At 40.8% G+C, this 24,932-nt stretch overlaps 1 protein-coding gene across 3 annotated transcripts in view; it reads right to left on the bottom strand.

The window, feature by feature from the left end:
• Positions 1–24,932, bottom strand: part of FRYL (FRY like transcription coactivator) — a 268,402-nt gene that overhangs the window by 54,353 nt on the left and 189,117 nt on the right. For all 3 annotated transcript variants that reach the window (XM_077757811.1, XM_077757813.1, XM_077757812.1), the window contains exons 28-43: positions 24,484–24,656; positions 22,532–22,692; positions 21,889–21,999; positions 20,915–21,069; positions 20,510–20,609; positions 19,165–19,333; positions 13,989–14,248; positions 13,483–13,623; positions 10,372–10,540; positions 7,731–7,815; positions 7,073–7,185; positions 5,943–6,093; positions 5,178–5,281; positions 3,878–4,063; positions 2,324–2,528; positions 988–1,109 (exon numbers count right to left, since the gene is read on the bottom strand). In XM_077757811.1, the coding sequence (XP_077613937.1) occupies positions 988–1,109; positions 2,324–2,528; positions 3,878–4,063; positions 5,178–5,281; positions 5,943–6,093; positions 7,073–7,185; positions 7,731–7,815; positions 10,372–10,540; positions 13,483–13,623; positions 13,989–14,248; positions 19,165–19,333; positions 20,510–20,609; positions 20,915–21,069; positions 21,889–21,999; positions 22,532–22,692; positions 24,484–24,656 (2,405 nt within the window). The remainder of the gene's footprint in view (positions 1–987; positions 1,110–2,323; positions 2,529–3,877; positions 4,064–5,177; positions 5,282–5,942; positions 6,094–7,072; positions 7,186–7,730; positions 7,816–10,371; positions 10,541–13,482; positions 13,624–13,988; positions 14,249–19,164; positions 19,334–20,509; positions 20,610–20,914; positions 21,070–21,888; positions 22,000–22,531; positions 22,693–24,483; positions 24,657–24,932) is intronic.

The following is a 24,932-nucleotide window of genomic DNA, read 5'->3' as shown; positions in this document are numbered from 1 at the left end:
GCCTGGCAAACAGGGCAGGCACTCGGGCTTTACGGCAGGGGTTTTTCTTTTCATTAAATTCCATTTGCATCTTATTTAGTTTTTAATTTTTAAAAAATTTTATTTATTTTGTTATTTGAGAGACAGTATGAGCAGGGGAGAGGAGCAGAGGGAGAGAGAGAATCTGAAGCAGGCTCCACGCTCAGTGCTCAGCCCGATGCAGAACTCAATCCCACGACCCTGGGTTCCTGAACAGAGCTGAAGCCAAGAGGTGGATGGTCAAATGACTGAGCCACCCAGGGGCCCCTCCATTCGCATTTTCAATGACTCTTCACTCTAATCTCCAGAGAAGTGATCTCTGAGCACAGGGGTTTTCAACCCCGGCGCTGCCACCATTTTGGCCAGAGGATTCTTTGTGGTAAAGGCTGTCCTGTGTGGAGTACTTGGTTAGCAGCGTCCTGGCCTCTGCCCAGTGGGATACCCATAGTCAACAGCTGTCCCTTGCCTCCCAGTTGTGACAAAAATGTCTCTGGACACTGCCAAGTGTCCTGAGGGGCAAAACCAACCCTAGTTGAGAACCACTACTTTAGGCAGATACATTTTTCACAATAACTTTCAGAATGTGTTAATTTTAGTTCATTGAAGCCTTCTACTGTATAAGTCTGCCATCTCCATCTATGTTCCTTTAACGTAATCATTTCCTAATACACAAGTGCATTGTAACTTTATCGGGCCACCATATACGAAATGACAAACCCCGAAAGTCACAAGCGGCTTTCTTAGTTTTTAAGGAGTAATTAACTTAATTTTTCAAGGAATACCTTAATTTTTTTTTAACCAAAACCTACCCGATATCACTGCTAAGTTAAAAAAGAAGACCTGTCTAAAACTTTTTTTTAATTTAGACATCTCAACTGTCAACTCGTTGCTCTACATTACCAGAAGTTTTCACATCACATGAAAATATCTCATTGAAAGTGTCATCTGGAATATTTAAATAAAAGATACCTGAGCTTGACTGCTTAAAAACAGAAACCACATGTTTCAAAAATGTAGTTAACTGCTCAGCACTCTTGATGTTAGGATTCTTGGCAGAAACATCCTCATGGTTCCAAAGGGGCCCTCTTTTTCTGAAAACAGAGAATAGACATAATGCCCTTGGTTTTAAACTCACATTAACAGCTTTACTCATAGTTCCCTCAAATGAGCCTTTGCCATTAGAAAGGACAGTAGTGGAGGAAACAGCACATCACATGGTCTACTACTATTTATGTACTTGAGTACGTGACGGTCCATGGCAAGGAGAGGAAGATCCACACATGGTTATGTGTGATTTCAGTCTTTCATCTTTACAGCTAAACTGTCTCAGGTCGCAGGAAAAGATGACAGGTTTTACAACGTGGAAAGAGCGTTGGGTACTGCTTATGTGTCATACGTCACAGCATTATAACTGGGAGAGGCTGGACCGTATTTAGACTGTAATGTGAAGGAAATGATTTACTAGCTGAAGATACAGCGCAAGTTTAAGGCAGAATAGTTTCCTGTTGATTCTTTCTTCAAATTATCTTTGCACTCTCAAGGCCAACCCTTGGTTGGAAAGGGTTAAACCCCTTATTACCTCAGGCCCAAAGTGCCCTGAAAACCTCCTTTGTGGTCACAGAGCCACCCGTCTCCACAGCTCTGATTCACTCTGTTCATCACCCCGCGGCTGATTTTCTCAACCTATTTATTTTATTATGCCTCCCACCCTTCCCATCCGGCTCCAGGAGTTTCAATGATGTCTGTGTTCTTGAAAAAGACTTTCTTTGGCCTATGGGTGAGGCCCCAGAGCCCTCCAGTTTGAGTTCTCCCTCAACTACAAAGTTTTCTTGTCTAGAAACTTCTCCTCAGCATTACAGTCAGAATGGGCTACTGACCATTTCCAACACTTTATTTCTCATGCCCCTGATGATTCCGCTCTCTTGCTGTGCAACAGGGCCCCTTCTCCCCATCTGAGTCTTCTATACTTATGGTCCTTGCAAAGAGTAGGCTATCATAAATAAATATTTGACGACTGACGGATAATGTAGCTAATCAAAGTGGAATATGTCTTCGGGTAAGACTGTATTTTCTTTGGGCTCTTCGTAGCCAGACACGACTGAGGCCCCCCTCCGGCATAACTGTGTGAGCACAAGAGAAGCAAGTCTTTGGAGGCATCCAATTTTCTAGGTATCACGCAATACAAACCTGTGTATTCCAAATCAATGGTATACCAGAAATCAAAAACAGGGTTCACCGTAGCTGACAAATGAAAGAATGACGTAACACACATATGTCGCCAGAATGGTGAGAGCTGTAACGTTACCTTGAGGTAATGAATTCCATGAGGGTTTTGACTTTTCCATCCTGCTCTACGGAGATGTCGACCTCATTGAGGAGAGTGGTGTGCAGATGGGAAATGGCCGCGCTGTTATTTCCTAAGCTGATACTAGAAGAGGTAGAACTTGAGCTAAGCCCTGAGTCAGTCATAGGGGAGGGCTGGTAATCAGGTATAAAATCACTAACGCCCGCTGTAAGAGAAAGATGGCCGTCAATACCCAGACATGAGACATGAAAGGATCTCACCCTCTACTGAGCGCGCTAAAACTACCCTTCCCTACAGGTTACGTGGGACACGTGAAGGTACCTGTTGGTACTAGTGGGTACAAATCAGCACTTCTTCCATGGGAGCCTCATAAGCACCAAATTCTATCAGGTGAGTTTGGGCACAAACATTGTCTCCCACAGCCTATTATTAAAACATAGCTATTTGGATTTACTGTGAAGTCTTTTGCTGCCATCTGCTGGAGAAAGTTGGCAGCGGCACTTTCCTAATATTGCGACACATCACCCCACCGTGTGTATGAGGTCAGTCTTTTCCACAATGTGAACGGATTATTCTGATGGGAAGGGTTCTATACTTTTCACTTCATTTTACTTGAAGAAAGACAATTTTAAAGTCTTTGTAATGTTTACAGTATGTCAATGATTAAATTCTCTTTATTGCCAATGCCTATATTCACAAAATGGCAAAAGGAGCCTTAAGAACAAACAACAAAAACCAACTATGGAATTTTTAAAAAGATGCCTTAACATAAAAGAGGTGGTACACTGCATTCATCTTTTAGCCACACTTTAAAAGGTGGAATGTTTGCTAATAATTGTTTTCTTACTAACTACTGGGTTTTAACTAAGGAACTCTAACCCTGTATCTGATATTACATGATCAGTAAAAAAAAAAAAAAAAAAAGTAATTTTATTTCATTTCTTAAAAAACAATTACTTTCTAGGCCATCTATTATTAACCTGATGATACAGACAAATGGAGTAAGTGAGTTAGGGCTATTAGGAAAGAAGAAAATAGAACTTGTAAAGTAAATTAAAAAAAAAAAAAATCACACCAACAGTGAAATAACTTTTATATTAAAGTCTCATTAATTTGGACTGCATTACTTGAAAATGTATTAATTTGGAACTTATTAGGCTTTTAAAGGCATAATATTTTAAAGACAGTAAATACAATCAAATGAATTAAAAAATGTTAATGTCTTCCTCTGTTCATTTTTCACATCTCAAGAGCGCGAGGAATCTGATACAGGTTCAACATCTCCATAACTGTGCTCAATACGCAAAGCACTCTTCCCCTGATCCTCAACCTGCACATTGAGAACTTAAACTTCTTAGAGCAAAGACCCTTACAGATGATAGACTCAAGTACTCCAAGTTCAATTCCTTTACCAGTTAAAGATGTAAATGGTACTTAAAATAATACAACTACACTTAAAGCATGTCAACTCTTATTTAGTTGACTTTCTCTGTTGCAGTTTCCAAGTGAACGAAGCACGATTTCACGGTCAAACTGGACATTTAAAGCAAATACCTGTGCAAGTGTAATCTAAGTGCGCGGTCTGTTTGACCGTGAGCGCCCTGGGCTCGTTAAACTCCCTGTTCCTGAGCAGGACAGAGGCAACGGCGCGGATGTTACTGCTGGGTCCCATGACTATGAGCAGGTGCAGGAGCAGGCGCTTACAGTGCTCGTACACCTCAGGGTGGCAGTGGTCAGACCCTGAAAACAACAGTTGGAAATCACCATCAATGAAGAGAAATCACGAGTGCCCTTACTCCCAAATGCATACTTCATTTTATTTTTTATTTTTCAAAGGTAGGATTTATATTTGAGAAAGAGAGAGTGTGAGCAGAGGAGGGGCAGAGAGAGAAGGAGACACAGAATCTGAAGCAGGCTCCAGGCTCTGAGCTGTCAGCACAGAGCCCAACGTGGGGCTTGAACTCATGAGCCATGAGATCATGACCTGAGCTGAAGCTTAAGTGACTCAGCCACCACGCAGCCCCCCACCCAATGCATATTTTAAAGAAAAGCAGAGATTACAAAAAATATTTTGTACAAGATGATGTACCACATGATAATTTTTATTGGCCTGCAGTTCTTTTACCTTTTTACAATAACCTACTGTCTTATAATAGCAGGGGGAATCAAGATAAATTTTCAATGTGTCTTGTGTCTAAAATTTAGTAATATGTTAGAAACTATTACTCGTTACAGAACACTCAATGTAAATGAATTTTCTTAAAGACAAGCAGTTTTTGTGCCTAGCTCAATGAAAAGTCAGTAGATATTTGACTTCTGAAATATCCAAGTAATAATGTGCACATTAGGAAAACATCAGATAAGATGGCTACCTTGACCTTCTTCAGGAAGCCAATCCTACAGGCATGAAGAGCACTGCTGGTGTGATGGATCCCATGTGTCCATAACCAAGGGCACGGTGGACTTTCAGCTGTAATAATTAGATGGTCCACAATCCCATTCTTTTGAGAAACACTTAGACCCCATCTTAGTTTGCCGTTTACTCTGAAAATTTCCAGTCCCAGAGGTAAGTTAACTTTACTCTTGGTATAGCTACCGAATTTTTCCTGCTAGGCGGTAACTGTGTTTGTGAGCAGCGGAGGGAGCGCAGGATGGAACGGGAATGCAAAGAGACCTGTTTGTGGTGACGAGAGGGGCGCAGACTAACACCCCACTAGGCCAGGAGAATCATCGTAAAAGGTGTCATGGAAATAACGTATCAAAAAACGATCAAGAGAAATACTGAAAAACCAGACTGCCTTGAAATTGTCACGGAAACATAATGTGACGTTGAGTTAGAAGCACGGTTAATTACCTATAAAAATTGCATGCAGAAGAAGATGGAGGTAGCTTCCCCATTCCACCTTCACACTGTGATCAATGATCAGATCGGTCAAAAGGATCACGGCTATATTACACCTGTGACAAATGAGAGGCATATTAATACTGAGCAGAGCACACCTGGAGAAAATCTTATGCCAGTTACTTGAAGCCTTTAATATTGTATTTTATGGAAAAATACAACTTCTCAAGAAAAAAAGAGGGAAAGAAATATAGCCGAAGAAACCGTTAAGTGATGGTTCTAGAAAAAAACATTACCTGCTAAGGGCTCCCCAAAGGCAAGGGCCACATTTTCTTCATCTTCAACCCTGACACCTAGTACACTGCTTGCCACATAGTAGGGGTTCAGTACGTGTTGGGATACATTAATAAATTTTGAAGGAATGCGGTAACTATTCTATTGTGATTCTGCTAAGTAAAATCCAGTGAAGCACAACCCCGAACAATAGTGCCTAGTACCATAAGATATGTTTCAGAGGAAGTAACTGGGTCCCAGAAAGGTCAAGTAACTATGCCAGACACCCAGAAAAGCAGCATCAGAAGTAGATTTAATAATATTCACCGTAAACAGAATTCTGAGTTTTTAGATTTCTCGAAATCTAAACACACGGATCTAATTTGTTGCAGTATCTCAAGAAAGAAATGGCTTTTATTCTCTGCTGTCAGATAGCATAAAGAAAGCTGAAAGTATTAAGCAGCGATTTGGCTCATATGAAAGAGGAATGACGCTGTAGTCCACCTGTGAAGAGGTAATCCAGGTGATGACGTTTCAGGCAAGTAATCCACCAGTGGTGACCAGCAGCCTCCAGCTGGTGGGAAGGGTAGTGGCTCTCCTTGATTATGCTCCATCACTTTCAGTCGCCAATTAGAATAAAGTGGCATTGAATCACCTATCAAAATAAAATGATCTCATTTTCTACACCATCTCTTTTCTGCCAACATACGCAAACTCTAGTAAGACACCAACTGTTTACAGCATTGGAAAGTGATAAAAAATAACTTCCCACTCTTTTGCCATAGGTGTGCTAGGAAGACCTGCATACAAATATTATCAAACTCAGAAAATCGAGAGAGAGAGACAGAGATATCCGTTCAGGTTCTATACTTTCTAGCAAAGCAAAACTACATTAGTGCTTCATGAGATTTCAGAGTTCATGTCCAAGCCATGAAACCATATTATAGGTAAAGCTGCCTTGTCACAAGAGCCTTCGGGTAAGTTGCTCAATTCTAAATTTCCTGAGACAGGGTCCACACAAACCCATCTTAAAAGGAAATCTGCTCTACTGCAGTGGGGCTGCAGGGTGCAGTAAAAAATGACATCGGGAAATGTGAATTCTGTGTGACATGGGTAAGTCACTTAACCTCTCTGGACCTCAGTTCCATCATGTGCAAAACGAGGAGATTGGACTAGATCATCTTCAGGGTCCCTTCCCGGTCTGAAGGCTTATGCCCTTCTATTCCACTCTACCTCAGTGTTCTAGTGACAGACTTGGGTAGATATTCACTTTACAATTAATTGCAAGGGAGAACTTTTCAATAAAGCATGAATCCACAGAAAAAGAGCCAACTATTAAAAAAAAAAAAAAAAAAAGCAGGCTGTAGCCAGGGGTCTATGATGCTTCTTGAGAAATTCATAAGAATTTATGTTCCTTCTGATTCGTCTATAGGGAACCTGTGCTTTTAAAACAAATTTCCCCCCTTTATGCTTCTCCTCAAAATCAGGACATTTCGGGTTATGCTGGAACACCACCAGTGGCAGTTCAACACTTCTTAGAAAGAATTTACCAGAAAAACATATATTGACTAACATTAATATATTAATAATACACCTCGCCATTGTAGTGATAAAAAACATTTAGAACTTATTACTTTTTTCTTCTTCATAAGATCCTCCAGAGCTGCTACTGTATCGAGATTCTAGTCTGTGATGTTGACGGTTTAAGTGGCTGTTTAGTCCACTGTAGATGTCGAGGTGCACATAGCTATGGGAATGATCGTGTAGTTAGTCACAGTTCATGGAAAAATGGTATTTGTACTTGCGGTTTCACTTTCTATGTTTAAAAAAGAACACAGTACATTAATACTAGCCGAAGTTTACTATGACTTGTATATAATAATATATATACATTAATTTCCATCTTAGGGTTCAAAAGCTTAAGATTTTAAGTCAATTATTTCTCCCTGAAGATTTTTCTTACACTGCGGTAATAATGTTCTGATAAAACCTATAACTTTTTATAAAATTATAAAAAAAATAGGCAGAGTAAATAGCCATTTAGGAAAGTCAAAAACTGTAAATAACACAGAAAGAGGCGGAACATACTCTACCTATTCATCCATTAGAGTGCATAAAAGAATCTAGCATGTCAGCATTTTAATGATGAAACAGTCAATGCGGAAAATTTCCAAAATGGAAATGTATTTCTTCACGAGAATTTTGAAATATTGCAACACAGAAATTATCATTTATCCTGATAATCAGTATCTGTCAAACTGAAAGGCTACTGAATAACCAAGAGGTACTTACCTCTCTTCAATACTCTCTTTTATGGGCTTATTATCAGGATTGCCATCTATGGGAGCTACCATTGTATTGCTACTGGAAGTAGTTCCTGCAATCAGGAATTAAATAGTAACTGTGAACTTAAAGCCTGGGATAACTCAGTAAGAACAAAAGGTTTCAAAATTCCAGATCTTAAAACTCCACTAACATGAGAGCAAGGTGACTGTTAGAAAGGAATGTACTCAGGGTGCCTGGGTGGCTCAGTCGGTTGAGCATCTGACTTTGGGTCAGGTCATGATCTCACGGTTCATGGGTTTGAGCCCCACATCAGGCTCTGGGCTGACAGCTCAGAGCCGGGAGCCTCCTTCGGATTCTGTGTGTGTGTCTCTCTCTTTCTCTCTCTGTCCCTCCCCTACTCTTGCTCTGGGTCTCTCCCTCTCTAAAAATAAACATTAAAAAAATTTTTTTAATAAGAAGGAACATACTCATAACAACCAAGAGGGAAAGGAGACAACATCAACAAAATTCTGGATGTTTGAAAACAAATGGACAAGTAATTGAGCTTTAAGAAGGCTGAAACTTAAGCTGGTAGTGGGGAAAACCAAGAAGCTTCCTTATCTGTTTTGTCAAAACCTCCAAAAGGCTCAGGAATTCATAGTTTGAGTACCCCAGGGAGTACTCTCTGAAGGTGTTGCTAAAATGGCAGGCTTGGTTGAAAATCTATGTCAGAGGTAATTGGTCCCCAACATCTATGCCCTTCCCTCTTGTAACGGGGTAGCTGTCTCTCTCCACGTCCAGAAATCTTTTCTGATAAGAGTAAATCAAAGATTTCTGGACGAGGGCACATAATTACAGCTGAAAGAGTAAGAACTTTACTGAGAATAGGGGACTTGAATGAAAATATACATCTAAATTAGAGATTGTACTGCATTGAAACTTTCTCACCCCATGGGGCTACCAGAAGGCTTAAAGACTATGCTGTGTGTGTCTATGGTTTATATGTATTTGTGTACACACACACACACACACACACACACACACGCAGCCCTACACCCTCTCTTTTAGGTAGATGACTAGTAGAATTTTGTCTGGGGAATCTGATTAGTTGTCTAAGAGAAGAGACCTATAGACGCTTACATCACTGAAATCATCATACAACAAATAAACTCCATGTATACCTACAAAACATCCAATCAACTTAAGTTTTTTTAATGTTTATTATTTTTGAGAGAGAGAGAGAGAGAGAGAGAGACAGAGCATGAAGAAGGGAGGGGGGAGAGACAGACGGAGACACAGAATCCAAAGCAGGCTCCAGGCAAGACCTGAGCCCAAGTCAGACGCTCGAACCAACTGAGCCACTCAGGTGTCCCCCCAATCAACTTTTAAAAACTCCACTCTTTATCAAAAGACAGAAATAGAATTGGTAGACTTTTGAGAAAAGCTTTTACTAAGACAAATCAAAATGGAACCACATAGAGAAAATAGGAACTTTTGCTGGGAGAAGAAAACTTTATCAGATAAGGAAGACAGTCCAACCGTGAAACATGAATAAGGCGCTCCTAAAAAAAAAAAACTAATTAAAGAATAAATACTTCAGAACTAAAAACATGAAAAGCATTCAGTGGAAGTGTTATTAGAAATCCCTTACAAAATAGAACAAAAAGAGCTAAGAGATGAAGATAGATGCCAAAAAATAAACTATAAAAGATTTCTAATTATACAGATGTTATTAACGTGCCAGAAACACTCAATATGAGCTGAATGACAAATAATTTCATGGAAATGTAATCTAAAATAGTCCCAGTATTATACTGATTTTCAGTGGAAGTTATTCCCTCAGGTAATAGTTTCTTTAACTTAAAATACAATAACTATATCTGTGTGTGTGTGTGTGTGTGTGTATATATATATATAAACAGAACACTTACATGACTGTATAATATATGCCCAAATAATTATATTATGAAATTACAGAATAATTCAATAAGTAAGCCTTTTTATATTTAACACACTAATAATATTCATTAAAAAATGCTTGTTGTAGAAGGGGAGACGGTGCCTGGGTGGCTCAGTAGGTTAAGCATTTGACTCTTGGTTTCGTCTCAGGTCATGATTTCATGGTTCATGAGTTCGAGCCCTGCTCTGGGCTCTGTGCTGACAACGCGTACCCTGTTTGGGATTCTCTCTCTCTTCCGCTCTTTCTGCCCCTCCCCTGCTTGTTCGCTTTCTGTCTCAAAATAAATAAATAAACTTTAAAAAATGCTTGTTGTATAAGGATATATAAATCTATATTCCAGTTCCAAATACATTATGTAAATATGTTTCCCTCTGTAATATTGAGAATTCTTCTTACACTGTCAGACTTCTTCACTTATATGAGGATTTACAAAGTCTTGTCGGGTTAATTACCACACATGACTCATGTTTGCTTTTGTTTTTTTCTTTCTTTCTCAATTTTAGAGAGAGCAAGTGTTGGGGGCGGGGGGCATAGGGAGAAAAAGACAGAGAGGGAGGGAATCCTAAGCAGGCTTCATGCGCAGTGCGGAGCCTGACATGGGGCACTTTGCTCTTCCTGATGATGTTTAAGGCAAATGCTTGCTGAGGCGAACAAGGATGTAAAGTTTCTCTTTTGAGACCAAGGTATCAGTTTCAAATAATTTCTCACCTGAGGTGACAGAAGGGATTTTGTAGCTGGAAGTGATGCGGTAATACGGGGGGTTGTCCATGTGGGTGACCCCCGAGCTGACGGGATCCGTCAGCTGCAGCTCACGCACCAGCTCCTCCAGCAACTGCATTGTTTTGTCTCTACCTAAATAGACAATAACTTTCTTCACCTGTAACAACAGAAATTGTTCGGAGAAGAAAAAGCAAACGTTTTATTTCATAAATTGGTCTTGAAACAGATTTTATCAGATAAACTTGACTTTAAATAGTAGAGGAATAAGCACAGCTTCAATGTGAACATCGATCAGCAACAGGACCTTAGTCGGCTCTCTAAATAATACAGTCCCCACTCCAACCCCTGGCATTATTTTTGATTGGGGTGACTTGATATTGTTTAATGGTTTCCACTGTATCTATACTTTACTATTTTTTTTTTTAAAGAAAAGCAAAAGCTAATGGCTTTTCTATAAATCAGTTTCTTTTTTAATGGAAAGATTTCAATTCATAATATCATCCCAAATTTCCTGTTATTTTCAGGTGGTCAGACTTCAGACCCAGAATTTGGTTTTTATTCTGCTTTTCCTATGCTCCATATCGAACCCAGCAGTACAGAGTAGTGATGAAAAGCACGGAACTAGAACTGGACTCCAGACTGCACAGCCTGGACTGCAGTGTAGACACTTTCTAGCTATGCAATTGGACAGTTACTCTCAATTTTCTCTTCTGCCAAATGGGGACAAAAGCTCATATTCCATATAGCGTGTTAGGATTACATAAGATTTAATAAAGCATTTTAAACATGCCCAGCACAGAGTAGGAGTTACATAAGTGAAAGCACAGAGTATGAGTTATTTAAGTGAAAAAGACATTTTAGTAGTATGCATACTGCATGTCGGCAACATGCATTATTGAATCGCTTAGTAACTGATCAGCCTATCTCTTTTTCCTTTGTACTTCAACCCTTGCAACTTTGAAACATGTGGTCTGCCGGCACAGCCAGCACCTCTGGGAGCTGCTAGAAATACAGAATCTCAGGCCCCACCCTCCAAGCCAGAACCAGACACCCTGGTGATTCATTAGCACACAGACAGCTGAGAAACTCTGATTCACACGAGCCCAGGGCAAATCTTAAAATGTGCTATATTATATCATACCAGACATCTTAATGATTACCCGGCCTACACTGATAACCGGCCTACACACAGCTCTGTACCTCTGCAACCTGCTCTATTTGCTAATTCTCTGTTCTCTGGTTCAGTCACCTCAGATCCTGACGGGTGTCCTCCGGCCCCTGTGCCTTTAATCTGTCTGACTCTGAGGACCCCCCTCAATCTGGTCAAGTCTTCCAGCCCCAGCTCCACCCCTACACCAGTGCCTTCTCCGCAAAGCTTTCCCAAACTTTCACCAACAGATCTGGGTTGTCACTCTACTAAGTGACAGAGCTAAATGGCTGTGTGACGCAGAGGAAGTTACTCTGGTCTCTGCCCGGCTTTATTCCTGTGTAAAACTGCAGTAATCTTAGCAAACGCAGATCTATTCTGCGAATGAAATGAAACAATGTAGATGCGGTGCCTGTACTGTGCCTGGCCTATAATAAGCGATTCAGAAGACCTCGTTAAGAAATTATTATCGTCATTAAAAATAGTTCCTTTTAAGTTCCTGGCAACTGGCTATTCCCTGAGTTTCACCTTGGCTTCTTGGGAGTTATAACTTCATGCCTGCTGCTTCTTCCCGCCCAACTCACTCATCCGTCCACCCAGTGAATGGGTAGCGTGTAAGTGCCAGGCCCTGCTCCAGGCTCTGGGGGGACAGCAGTGAACCACACAGACAAAATTCCTGCTCACGAGGAGAAGTTACTGGCCTGACGGAGGCAAAAAGGTAAAATATATGCTCGACGATGAGAAGTGCTGGGAAAATCAACCAAGCAGGGAAAGCAAAAAGAGAGGAGGGGTGGGGACAGGGTATCTGCAGTCTTCCACAGGAGGACCAGCAAGGGCCTTGGGGACAAAGGACATCTGAGGGAAGACCTGAAGGAGGTGAGGGAGCGAGCAACGTGGCTACTTAGGGAAAGTGCGGAGGCCCCAGGGTGGGAATGCCACAGGGCGGGGCGGCAAGGGTGTCAGCATGGCCTGGGGCAGGGAGCCTGGGGGGGGACATCAGGAGATGGGCTCAGAGAGGTAATGTGAGGCCTGTAGCTTTGTACCGCACACCCAGCCTCCTCTGGGAGCTTCTCAGTGGCCGTCAGGCCTGTGGCATGCCTCAAGAACGCTGGTGGTACCGTGTTAACCCGGGAAGTGTTAGGCGGAGCAAAGCGCTGAAAGGGCTTGTGTGAGGCGGGACTGCAAGAACGTTTACAGCAACATTCTGCAGAGCTGTTCTCCTGTGGACCTCACTGTTAGGAGACGCCCCCGCGGGGCTGACACTGATGTCTGTACACACACGGGTGCGCTTGTGTGCCCGGGTGGATCCGGTTTCACCCTCATGTATGACAAGTTTCCTGTTATTCTCTCAACTTGAGCAGATTAAGTACTGCCTTCCCTCTAGAAGGTAAAGGCTGTGACATTCTTCACTGCATCTCTCCCCACGCTTTCCCTTGCAGCCTTCGGTAGGCACGGAGCCCTCACGCACCGCTCGGCGCTCACATCCAGCTCCTGCCTAGCAGAAAGGACAAACGTCCTCCATTTTGTGGTCTCCCTTCAATATCGCTTCCTCTCGAGGGTCATCTCCAATCCGCTCAGAGAGCTGCGGTCCCGCAGTTATTCACCCTCACTACGCTGCAACCTTCCTTCGTAGCCCTCACCAAAACCGTACTTTATTAACTTACTGATTTATTCATTAAATAAATTAGGTGAAGGTTCAAAGAATCAAATCTCTACCACCCACCGGGATTGAAATGCCCGGAACCTAGAAGAGAACCCAGCCTGTAATAAAGGCTAGATGATATCGGTTGAATGAAGCAGTGAATAAACGCATGTGCTATTTCCCGGCTGGGTCCTCACTGTGACCCTGGCTTCACCTCTGCCGGGCTACTGCTGCCTGTACGCTGCTGCTACGAGAAACCAGGTAAATATTATTAAAAAACATTTTTTTTTAAATGAACCTGAATACATACGTAAGGCAAGAGGCTCGGTTCACTATTCACTCCACAAATGCTGATCAGAAAGTGCAAAATGATTTTCAGGTTTTTCGGCCAGCCATCTGCAAGTGTGGTCCACACGTTCTCCACCTCCGACCAGGCCAGCTCATCGCCATACTAGACGCAGGACACACAATGCACACGTCAGTGATGACTGTTTATGCAACGCCAAACTTGTCACGCCGCGCAACATTGGAAAATGATGTTTTTATACACAGCTTGAATCTTTTCCATACTCTAGAGGGATAACCATTTCTTTCCACAAATCCACACCTAAGTATCATTAATCATATATGATATCGTCTCCTCCCCCCAAACCCATTTTCTATCTAATGAGAAGTGCTCTGAATACAGGAATTTATAAAGCATCACCCGTTTGGCTATCATGGGATTACCTAATCTCTTCAGCTATGTCTAACCGTTTTTACTCCTCTTCACTCAACGACCCTGTGCAGCAACCGCCAACCCAAAGCCCAATTTACCTTCGCTGTCATGTACATGAGGTTGTTCAGAACCATCGCAGTGGCTTGTGGAGACCCCCAGCCTTCTCCTCGCAGCCAGCGCCTGCTAGTCACCATAAGTTCTCGGTCTTTCAAGGAGTCGTCTTCATCTTCGTCGTGTCGCCTTGCTGTGGGCAAAGGTCTTAAATCTACCAGCTCGATGTTGTTCATCCATGGTAACAGATAGTGCAGCATTACCTGCCTCCCAGCAGGGTGGGCGGTCTGGATTCTCTGGCTTATCTCTGTAATGAAAAACAAGGCAAAAGAGGGAACAACCCGGATCATTTCGGTGTCCTTTGATTTGTAATTAATTTCAATAATTAAAAAAGAAGCCACGGTGTATTGATTACTTTTAACACTTTTGAGTGCTGTTTCTCCTTTTAATAAATTTCACTTCGATGACATCATAAAGGAAATTAACAACTAACAAAAATTAGCTCCTTGCTGGGGCGCCTGGGTGGCTTAGTCGGTTAAGCGTCCGACTTTCGCTTAGGTCATGATCTCGCGGTTCGTGGGTTCGAGCCCCGCGTCGGGCTCTGTGCTGACTGCCAGCTCAGAGCCTGGAGCCTGTTTCAGTCTGTGACTCCCTCTCTCTCTGACCCTCCCCTGCTCACGCTGTCTCTTTCTCTTTCCCCTAGAAATAAAAAATTAAAAAAAAAAAAAAGATAAAAAAAAAATTAGCTCCTTGCTTTTATATAAAATACTTTGGTGGCTGAGACATATAGATAGTTACGCATGTTGGTGGGAGTGTAAGATGGTGCAACCACTATGGGAGCTCCTCAGAAAATTAAAATCAAAACTACCATATCATTCAGCAATCCCACTTCTGTATATACATCGTAAAGAACTGAAAGCAGGGTCTCAAAGATTTGCATACCATGTTTATGTTTATAGCACTACCCACAACAGCCAAGAGGTGGAAGCAATCCAAATGTCCACTGACAAGTGGATGGATAAACAAAATGTGTTATGTACATATACATGTATATACACACACATATGTATACACAAGTGTATATATATGTATATAAACATACACACACACACACACATTCATTCTTGCAGTGGAATACTACACAACCTCAAAAAAAGAAGGAAATCCTGTTGTGCTACAACATGAATGAACCTTGGGGTCATTATGCTAAGTGAGACAAAAATACAAATATTAAATGATTCTTTTTATAGGAGATATCTAAAAGAATCAATTTCATAGAAATAGAAAGTACAATGGTGGTTAGCAGCAGGTAGGGAGTTGGGGCAAAAGGAGAGTTGTTTAGTGGATATAGTTTCTGCTCGACAGGGTGAAAATTTTCTAGAGATCTATTTCGCAACAATGTAAACATACTGAACACTACTGAACTATATACACCTAAAATGATTAATATGGTAAATTTTATGAGGTCTTTTTACCTCAATAAATACATAAATGTAATTATACGGTAAAAGACAGTTTTATACATAGATTAAATTGACCCATGAAAAATCTCCATATTTTGGTTCTATACAGGGGAGACTCCTATGATGCACTTGTTACTTTCACACCCATCTCATTTGATGATGGTGATAAATCAGTGAGGTGGACAGAGTCAAAGTAATCCACCTAAGTCAGAAACAAATTGTGTGCCAGAGAATTCAAGCACAAGGTGGATTGCAAAGCCCATGTGCCTTGATACATGGTTAAGTTTCCAAAAGTCACTTTAAATAAACATCTTTTTTGTGCTTGGCCCGCGTTTTGCCCACCAGGCCTTGTAGTTATTTACTCATTAAAAGGAGTAAATATAGGGGCACCTGACCTGGGTGGCTCCATCAGTTGGGCGTCCGACCTCAGCTCAGGTCATGATCTCAAAGTTATTGAGTTCAAGCCCCATATCAGGTTCTCTGCTTTCAGTGCAGAGCCTGCATTGGATAATCATCCCCACCTCAAAAATAAGTATTTTTTTAGAAAAGGAGTGTACAGAAGTGTAGTGATTTGGAACATGGCTCTAGAACTGCACACACGTGGGTTCGAATCCCAGCTCTACCACAAGCAAGCTGCTTGTCCGAGGGCCAACCTGTCAACCTCTGATCCTGAATTTACAATTGTGTAAGAAGAGGACAACATAAGAAGTTGCCTCGTGGGATTACTGTGCACATTCAAAATACTGCCGGTCAGGTGCTCAGTCCAATGCTTTCTGGTTATAACCGGAAATATTCAGAAATTGAATATATTCAATTCTGACTTTTTACAAGGATCCCTCCTATGATGTTAGTGCCTCTGGTATGAAATGAAAAACTTGGAGCTCTCAAAGTAGTTGAATGAAGAGATGTGACTAGGGGAGAGGTGGTGTGTGTGGGAGCTGGGGCCACAGCAACAGCAATGGCCTCCCTCAGATAGGGCCTCCTGAGAAAGAGGTCTGCGATGGAACTTGGGGAACTCGAATACTTAAGATAGAAGAAAAGAATCCACCAAAAGTGACAGAAAAGGGATAGCTCACAGTAGAAGGAAAACTAGGAAATACTAAATTTCTAGAAATCAAAAGAGGTCAAAATTGTAATAAATGTCAGGTGACTAACATTAATTGCTGGGCAAAGTAGCCAACAGACTGAAGACCAGAAGCTAGTGATTCGATTCAGCAAACTTCAGTAAGTTTACAGAGAGCAAACTCAGGCTAATGGAGTCCTAAGGCTATTTATGAAGATGCACGGGGGCTGAGAACATGACACAAGTGGATGTAGACACTCGAAGCAAGGTAAAGGGGCAGGGGACGGGTTAGAAGTGGGTGTAAAGGAGGAAAATGATGGGAAGAGCCAGGGAGTGGACAACCTTTGAAGATTACCACAATCGGTCCCAGAAAGCGGGAGGGGAGGGCCCCTCAACTTCCAAAGTGGGCACAGTTCACACTGACAGCTGTACTACCCAACCCCTAACAAGCACTGTGCTCATCTCGCCTTGGAAACGGTAAAAGTGAGAACTGCCCTGAGTAGGTTTACAGGCTATGTTTTGGTGTAGAATAAACCATTTTAAGCAAAGGAGTTATAATTAACCGATCTTCATGACAAGGCTGTCTGAAGACAGAACTGAAGAAAAGTGACAAAACTGCTGAGCCGTGGGCACGGTCCACACGCATGTCAGCTGCCATCCCGACCAGTTTCTTAAGTGCTGAGACTCCGCTGGGCCGCTCTGCTTTCTGAGAAGAAGGCCAGCAGCCGCATCTGTGATCGTGGCAGCCACTGCCTGGCACCCACGGCCATCCACCTTGACCCTGAAAAGGCTGTCAGGACTGTGGGAGTTATGGAAAAGGAAGGGGGCACGGTCACTGCCATCTACCAGCACAAGCCAAACAGGGAAACCACTTTCAGAAATGAATGTTACAGGTCAGTGAGGGAAGGGAAATATTTCTACTACTGAGATGGATGCTGTGGAAAGCTGCCCAAAGAAGGCTGAGGCCACCATGTCTTGAGGTTAAATGAAAGGCAGGGTCCACAGCAGAGCTTTCTAATCCTCTGGATGCCCTCGGGTGCATGTCCAATTCTCAGACTAAAATAAGATCTTGGTACAAGTGAAAAGTTGAAAGCCCAGCGAAGTGTCCGGTGTTACAATGAACTCTGCAGTGAAAGGATAAAGTACTGCAGGCGCACTTGTAATAGTGTCCACTGGGCAGAAGGTTAAACTAGATTTTAAACAAAAATTGTCCTAAAGCTGTGTCTTGGGAGATCCCGACAGAGAGAACAGCTCACCGGACACATAGTCCCTCTGTTTTACACACTCGTGTCAGGAATAGTTGTTGGTCCCAAGAAAGGAAATTGAACCAGAAAGCAAAGTGGGGGGGGGGGGGGCACCTGGGTGGCTCAGTCGGTTAAGTGTCTGACTTTGGCTCAGGTCACAACCTCGCAGTTCGTGGGTGCGAGCCCCACATCGGGTTCTGTGCTGGCAGCTCAGAACCTGGAGCCTGCTTCAGATTCTGTCTCCCTCTCTCTCTGCCCCCTCCCCAGCTCATGTTCCATCTCTCTCTGTCTCAAAAATAAACTATTAAAAAAAGAAAGCAATGTGGGATCCTAAGTGATAGTTTAGCTTAAGGCACTGCTGGCCCTTTCTTTATGATTCCAGGTTGTTCTTACAGAGCAAGTGGGGAAGGGGCAGAGAGAGAGAGAGAGAGACAGAGAGAGACAGAGAGAGACAGAGAGAGACAGAGAATCCCAAGCAGGCACAGAGCCTGATGCTTGAACTCACAAAACCATGATATCATGACCTGAGCCAAAACCAATAGTCAGATGCTTAACCAACTGAGCCACTCAGGCATCCCTATTTTTTTTATTTTGAAAGAGAGAGAAAGAATGTGGGAGGGACAGAGAGGGTTCACAGAGAGAATCCCAAGCATATTCCGTGTGCTTGAGCCTGATGTGAGGCTCACTCTCACATACCATGAGATCACAATCAGAACCGAAATCAAGAGTCGTTTGCTTACCTGAGTCACCCACGCACCCCTAGTTTTATTTTTTAAATGTTTATTTTTTTATTTATTTTGAGAGAGAGAGAGAGAGAGAGAATATGTGTGCAGGCAAGGGGGGTGGGGCAGAGAGAGGGAGAGAGAGAGTTCTAAGTACACTCTGTGCTGTCAGTGCAGAGCCCAACACAAGGCTCAATCTCACAAACTGTGAGATCATCACGTGAGCCGAAATCAAGAGTCAGAAGCTTAACTGACAGAGCCACCCAGGTGCCCTGAGAAATGTTTTAATTTAATTATGTTCTTTAAAGCTCATTTTTTTTGAGAGAGAGAAAAAGCATGCATGCACACAGAAGCAGGGGAGGGGCAGAGAGAATCTCCAAAAGGCTCTGCACTGTCAGTGGGCAGCCTCAAATTTACATATCATGAGGGGGATTAGTATTAAGAGTTCTTATAAAAGAAAAAAAAAACATTCTCTCACATAAAGACATGTTTTGTTTTTGAGGCGCCTGGTGCCTGGCTGGCTCAGTCACAGGAGTGCGCGACTCTTAATCTCGGGGTCACGAGTTTGAGCCCCACATGTGGTATTTAAGATTACTTAAATAAAGAAATAAAACTTTAAAGACATGTTTTGTTTTGATTCAACCTCAAATTTCATATATTTAAAATGTCCTAAAGGTAGCTATTGAAAATGATTGCTAACGAAAACCCACTAACCAGTTCAGTGATCATACCTGAGAACATGGCGAGAGTTAGCTCAGGATAAGCCCTTGCTAACTCCTCGGACAACTGATAATATGAGACAGAATAGAGGTGTGGCAGAGGAGACAGCTGGCTGAGTACTCCATCTGTTCTCTGAACTTCCAACTTGTGAGCATAGCGAAACATCTTCGGTTCCAGGATCTGCAGGAATGTCAAGATTTTATGAGTCCTCTAAATTTCAGCTATAATTAAAGAATAAAATCTTCTCGCAAGAATTATTCCAGCTTAAAAACTATATAGGTATGTATACTGCAAAGTACTTCAGATATTAGTTTCCAATTCCCAGAAATCTTTGCAAAAGATCTGTAATTGTTTACAAGGCTTTATATTCCTTGTGCTTAATGCCGACAGTTTGGGGTAGTAGTCTGAAAAAGACTTGAGCAACTTACTATACCATTACTTGAAGAAAACTGACCACTTTCCAGTTCAAAAACAGGATTATATGAAACATGTATAAGGGGAAAAAAGTCTTCAAACAGATCTTGGTTAAATACAGATCAAACAAGAAATATGATTTAAAAATTCTTTTAACATTACACTATATATAGAAGTGACACAACCGAACTTTCTACTTAATTAATTATGACATTGGGGTATAATTCCCGAGACAATCACAACCAGCATCAATACCACTTCAAACCCTCTAGAAAAATCAGGATTTACTTGAATCTCATTCTTGGTTAAGAGTGAAAAAAATCTCACCCTATCAACAGTTAGATATTGTATGACAATAGTAGAGCCATGCTTGGGAAGTAAACTTTCTATGTTATTTTTCTCAGTCTAATAAAGAAAAATTACACAAGCTCATTAAAGAGCTAATTGCTTTTTACTTGGGTCTCAAAAAATCATCTGGCTCACATTATTCTTAACTGTTGAGCAGAATACATGCACATATAGGTCCTGACACCCAATTTTTATAAGTACTTGCACACATACAGGCACATACACGTGCACGTGTGTGGGAGTACATACACAACCCCTTTGTAATACAACAGTCTGTATTATTTAGACTTAAGTACCTGTATTATCTTTGTCTTCTATTTGTAGTGATAATCAGGAATTGATACCATATCTCCCCACTGAAAATATTTATAGACTTTCAAGGCAAGAATAGATAGCAATCCTTCATGAAATCTTCAAAAAGAAATATTTTAACTATGGGTGCCTGGGTGGTTCAGTCAGTTAAGCATCTGACTCTTGATCTCTGCTTGAGCTCTACACTCTCCTTCTCTCTCTGCCTGTTCCCTGCTCACACTCTTTCTCTCTCAAAAATAAATAAACTTTAAAAAGTGTTTTAACTAATGTTTGCATACAGACCTGTAAAAGTTGCATAGCAACCTCATAGATGCTTCGAGAAGAATCAGCTGCTTTAAACAGTATCAGATTTAGGAGCATCACCGTGTCACACTGATAATCCCTAGGGACAAATTTCACATGTTAGGTAAAAGTTTAGAGGCTTTCATACCGTTAACAAATATGATATACAAAAGGTAAGGCTGCAGACGTCCAGATTTTAAGCCAATGAAGTGACTAGGTGTTTTTTTTGGTTTTGGGTTTTTTTGTTTGTTTTTAAGGCAAAAGGTACAACAGATGCGTGGTGATCGTTATTCTTAGTTTGGTTAAATTTCATTAGAGCTCAGGGAAAACGAAATATTGGCTTCACAGTATTTTTCTTTAAAAAGACAAAGCTAGATTAAATATGGAAGTCAGTATCTAGAGTACCTGTTCTGGAAGACATTAGCTATGGCTTTAAAGCAGCCAGCTGCCACTCTCTTGGAACCAGTGTAGCATCGATCCACAGCCCAGTACATCAGGTTGCTCTGATCCGGGTTCAGCTCCAGCAGTAACGTAACTGCTTCACAGCCCAACTGATGAACCTACGTAAAGGTCACAAGATTGCCCAGGAGAAAGAAACTTCTATAACTACTTCTGTGTATGTTTATTCAAATAATATAGTGTATATACTTATTGTATTTAAGCACAAAACTCAGTCTCCTTTTGTTCAACCTCTTCTCATTTTATTCAGCCAAAAGGAAACAAATGACATGGATAAATTATACTTGGTCTCTTGCTTTCTACACAAGACTCTAAGTAGTGCAATTCTCTTCTCCAGCGGAGCCCTGAGGGCGGCTGGTGAACATGAACAGTGATTCAGGGCTTTCAGAAAAGTGAGTTATTAACTTCTCCAGTTATTTTTATCAAGCTTTATTCTTGTCTTGGATAACCTAATAGAAAAATTATTCTGAGGGGGAAAAAAATGTGAGTTCTATTTTAAATTGTGAGGTCTGTGCATGTACAGTAGGAGAATAAAGAGTTGGGAAGACAAGAAAGATTAACTGGGGAGTGGTCAAAAAAATGAAATTGTGCATAACAAATAACATATTTCCTTCCATGGAGCTCAGTGTATTCTATATTAATATATTATAGATTGAGAACCCTATTGTGAGATATATATATACATATATATATAGCTGTATTAATCCTATAAAAATTAACATTTATGTAATAAATAAGAAGTAGAAAATTCTTAAGTTGTTGACTCCTATTTAATTTTATATAATATACTTTTTGTTTATATTCTAACCTATCTTATGTTAAAACAAAAAAAAAAAGACTTGTTTTCGGTGGGTCATACTGTAACTCCAAATAATGCAATGCCATTTATTGCAAAATCTTAAAGGAACTGTCATAATTACCTTTTTGTCCAGAGAGTCCAAAATGTTATCCAACCATTTGTACAAATAGCCATCTGATGACAGTCCTACATTATCTGCAACAGGGCCACAACACAGTACAGCAGACATAGCCTTCAAACAATAATATCAGAATTACATTTAAAACATTTACGAGGTTATATGTTGGTTGCTTAATGAGAAGAGGCAGGATATTTTTATTCATGCTTATGTGGCCACAATACCTTTAACTCTTTACAAAGAAAAGCCTAATTAATAGCAATTTTTGAAACTAATTAACTTGTTAGGAGTAGTAAATGAATGGGTGATACCAAATTAGGCATGGAGTTTGAATAATAATGGAAGAGAGAGGGGGAAAAAAGACCAGAAGAAGTACTTAAGTAGGGAAAAAAAGGCAATTCTCAGTTCTTTAAGAAAATGGTATTTAAATTTTGGGTAGATTCTGTAACCTTTTGGGTATTGTATCTTATGCATTTAAATAAACATACAGTAGGTGTTTTTGTACAGCAGGCAAACATTTATTCTAATGTTCACAAGGTGCTCAGAAGAAATCTATCCTCTTTATAATACTAGGCAAAGAGAGTCAAAAAAAATTTAACTACACTCTTCACATAAGAAAAAGGAAATCAGATTTCGAAGTAAATACCTTTAGGGCACAGTACTGATGTCTGTTAATTTGCATATTTCTGTCACTGTATCTGTCCAAGGGTGTAAACATGATGCTAAAAGGACCTGCCCAGTGACTAAACAGCATAAACAGACTGTGACGGAGGCTCTGCTGAGGAAAGATACTTCTTCTCTGGTGCACTGAGAATAAAAATAGATGGGGAAAAAAATCATTTCCATTTCTTTTTTTTTAAATGTGCATGTCAACGTATTTGGTATTGAATATGTAATATTATAAAAAAGAAAGCGAAAGTTTTTATCTTAAGCTGCCAAAAACCTCCTCGGTGGCAGAAATCATTTACACACGTGCAAGTCACAGGAAGAGGGCTGCAGACTCCGTCACCAGGCAGCACGGCGCTGTGAGAGACGCAGGACCGCGGCAAGCAGGAATTACAGGGAGGCAGGTTCTGCCCCGGAGGCCTGCACGGAGCTGGAAGCCAGGACCCTGCCTCTCTCCCTGGCTGTTGCTGGTTACACGGTAAGCAGGGCCAAGACATCAACCCGAACACAACTCTGGATCTTGGTTCAATGTCAAGTGAAATCTTTGGACGAGATAAGCGTTTTTTTAAGCTGTACGTTTTTTAGCAGCACAGCTGTCTTTCTAAAAGACTCAAGAATCTTTACATAAATTCTGATACACAAAACAGGCAAAGGAGAGGCTGATCTGCTTGACCTCGGGAAGGCCTCGAGTCCAAACCCATTCCGCTGCCTCTTGCTGATGGCAGCAGAGGAGAAATGACACAGTTTGAAAACCACTGGATGAGATGATATCTGAGGATTCTTTCTGCTTTAAAATTCCATCTACAAATTCTGTATCAATTCTTGTTGAAGAAACCCAACAGTATCTTAATGAAACAATCTGGAAGTTGTAAAAAAATGTTTAGTAATGGACTAAACTCTACCTTTATGTGAATGAGCTTCAGATCAGAAAATTTAGAGGGAAAGAAAGTTCTTTTCCTCTAAAGTTCCAAATAGGGCTCCTGCACTTGAACTTAAGGTACCTAAAGAAATGCTTACTGGACCTTTTTATAAATTACAAGCCATGTTCTTGCTTTAAAAGTCAACTGTTTGCATGTATCATTAAAGGTAACAAAACTTTTCTTTTTCGGAAAGAAAAACAATTTATATTCAAATATACACCAAAGGCTATAGTCACATTTTTATGTCTTATACTTGTAAAGAATTTATGGCTTTTTAAAATGTAATTCCATAAATTGATATTTCTAGTGCCTAAACCAGTACCTGCCTTTTAGTATGTACTCAATAATAGGCACACTGACCTTAAAGGAATCAATCAAGAACACTGTATCCTTGGAAGATTTTATAACTGCAGCCTACATCCTTCTTCCCTTATTCAAAAGTATCTTGTTAATTCTACTCTCAGTTACCATTTGGAACATTATTTCTTTTTGCTCAATGCATCTAGGACAAGTCTGTCTAAAGAAGCTTCTCCTAGGGGCATCTGGGTGACTCAGTCGGTTGAGTGTCTGACTTTGGCTCCGGTCATGAGCTCGTGGCTTGTGAATCTGAGCCCTGCGTCAGGCTCTGTGCTGACAGCTCGGAGCCTGGAGCCTGCTTCAGATTCTGTGTCTTCCCCTCTCTCTCTGCCCTTCCCTGGCTTGTACTCTGCCTCTCTCTCCTTCAAAAAACATTTTTTTAAGAAAGAAAGAAAAGAAGCTTATTCTATTGATTTCTAGATTTTTTTTGTTAGTGTCTTATCATTAAAAATCTATGTGGGATTGCTTTCTGATTTCTACTCACGCCACTAACTGAAAGGTAAAACAAACTCTTGCCATCCATGTTATGTTGACATATTTTTCCACTATGTTCACAAGCTGTTTTAGTAACTGAGACTGCAAACCCTCATGGAAAGAAAATATAAAACAGTCCTTTAATATTCAGTAATGTTTTAAGAGGCTAAAAAACAAGTACCTGGAACATTCTGAATGATATTCGCCACTAAGGCACTAAAATGGCATCGTATATCCTTCAGTGTGTCAGAGTCTTTTTCATTTTCTGCTTCGAGGAGTTGTCGAGTTAAATCTACATATTCCAATAAAGTATTGTTGAGAAAATGGGTTTCATTATCAAGGCCACCACTTGCACTGAAAATATTGGGAAAAAATAAGAAAATGTGATTTTAAATTATAGTTTAAATCAAAATAAATTTTTAGTAATCAAAACCAGAATANCCTACCCACACCACCCCGGTCAAAAATCTGTATATAACTTTTAATTCCACAAAACGTAGCTACTAATAGCCTATTGTTGGCTGGAAACTTTGCCAATAACATAAACAGTCAATGAACATATATTTTGCATGTCATACAAATTGCATATTATAGTCTTGCAATAAAGAAAGAAAAGGAAATCATAAGAGA

The sequence above is a fragment of the Crocuta crocuta genome, unplaced genomic scaffold (assembly GCF_008692635.1).
Source record: "Crocuta crocuta isolate KB4526 unplaced genomic scaffold, BGI_CrCroc_1.0 scaffold282, whole genome shotgun sequence".
Lineage (NCBI taxonomy): Eukaryota > Metazoa > Chordata > Mammalia > Carnivora > Hyaenidae > Crocuta > Crocuta crocuta.
This window is presented reverse-complemented; position numbering and strand designations above follow the sequence as displayed.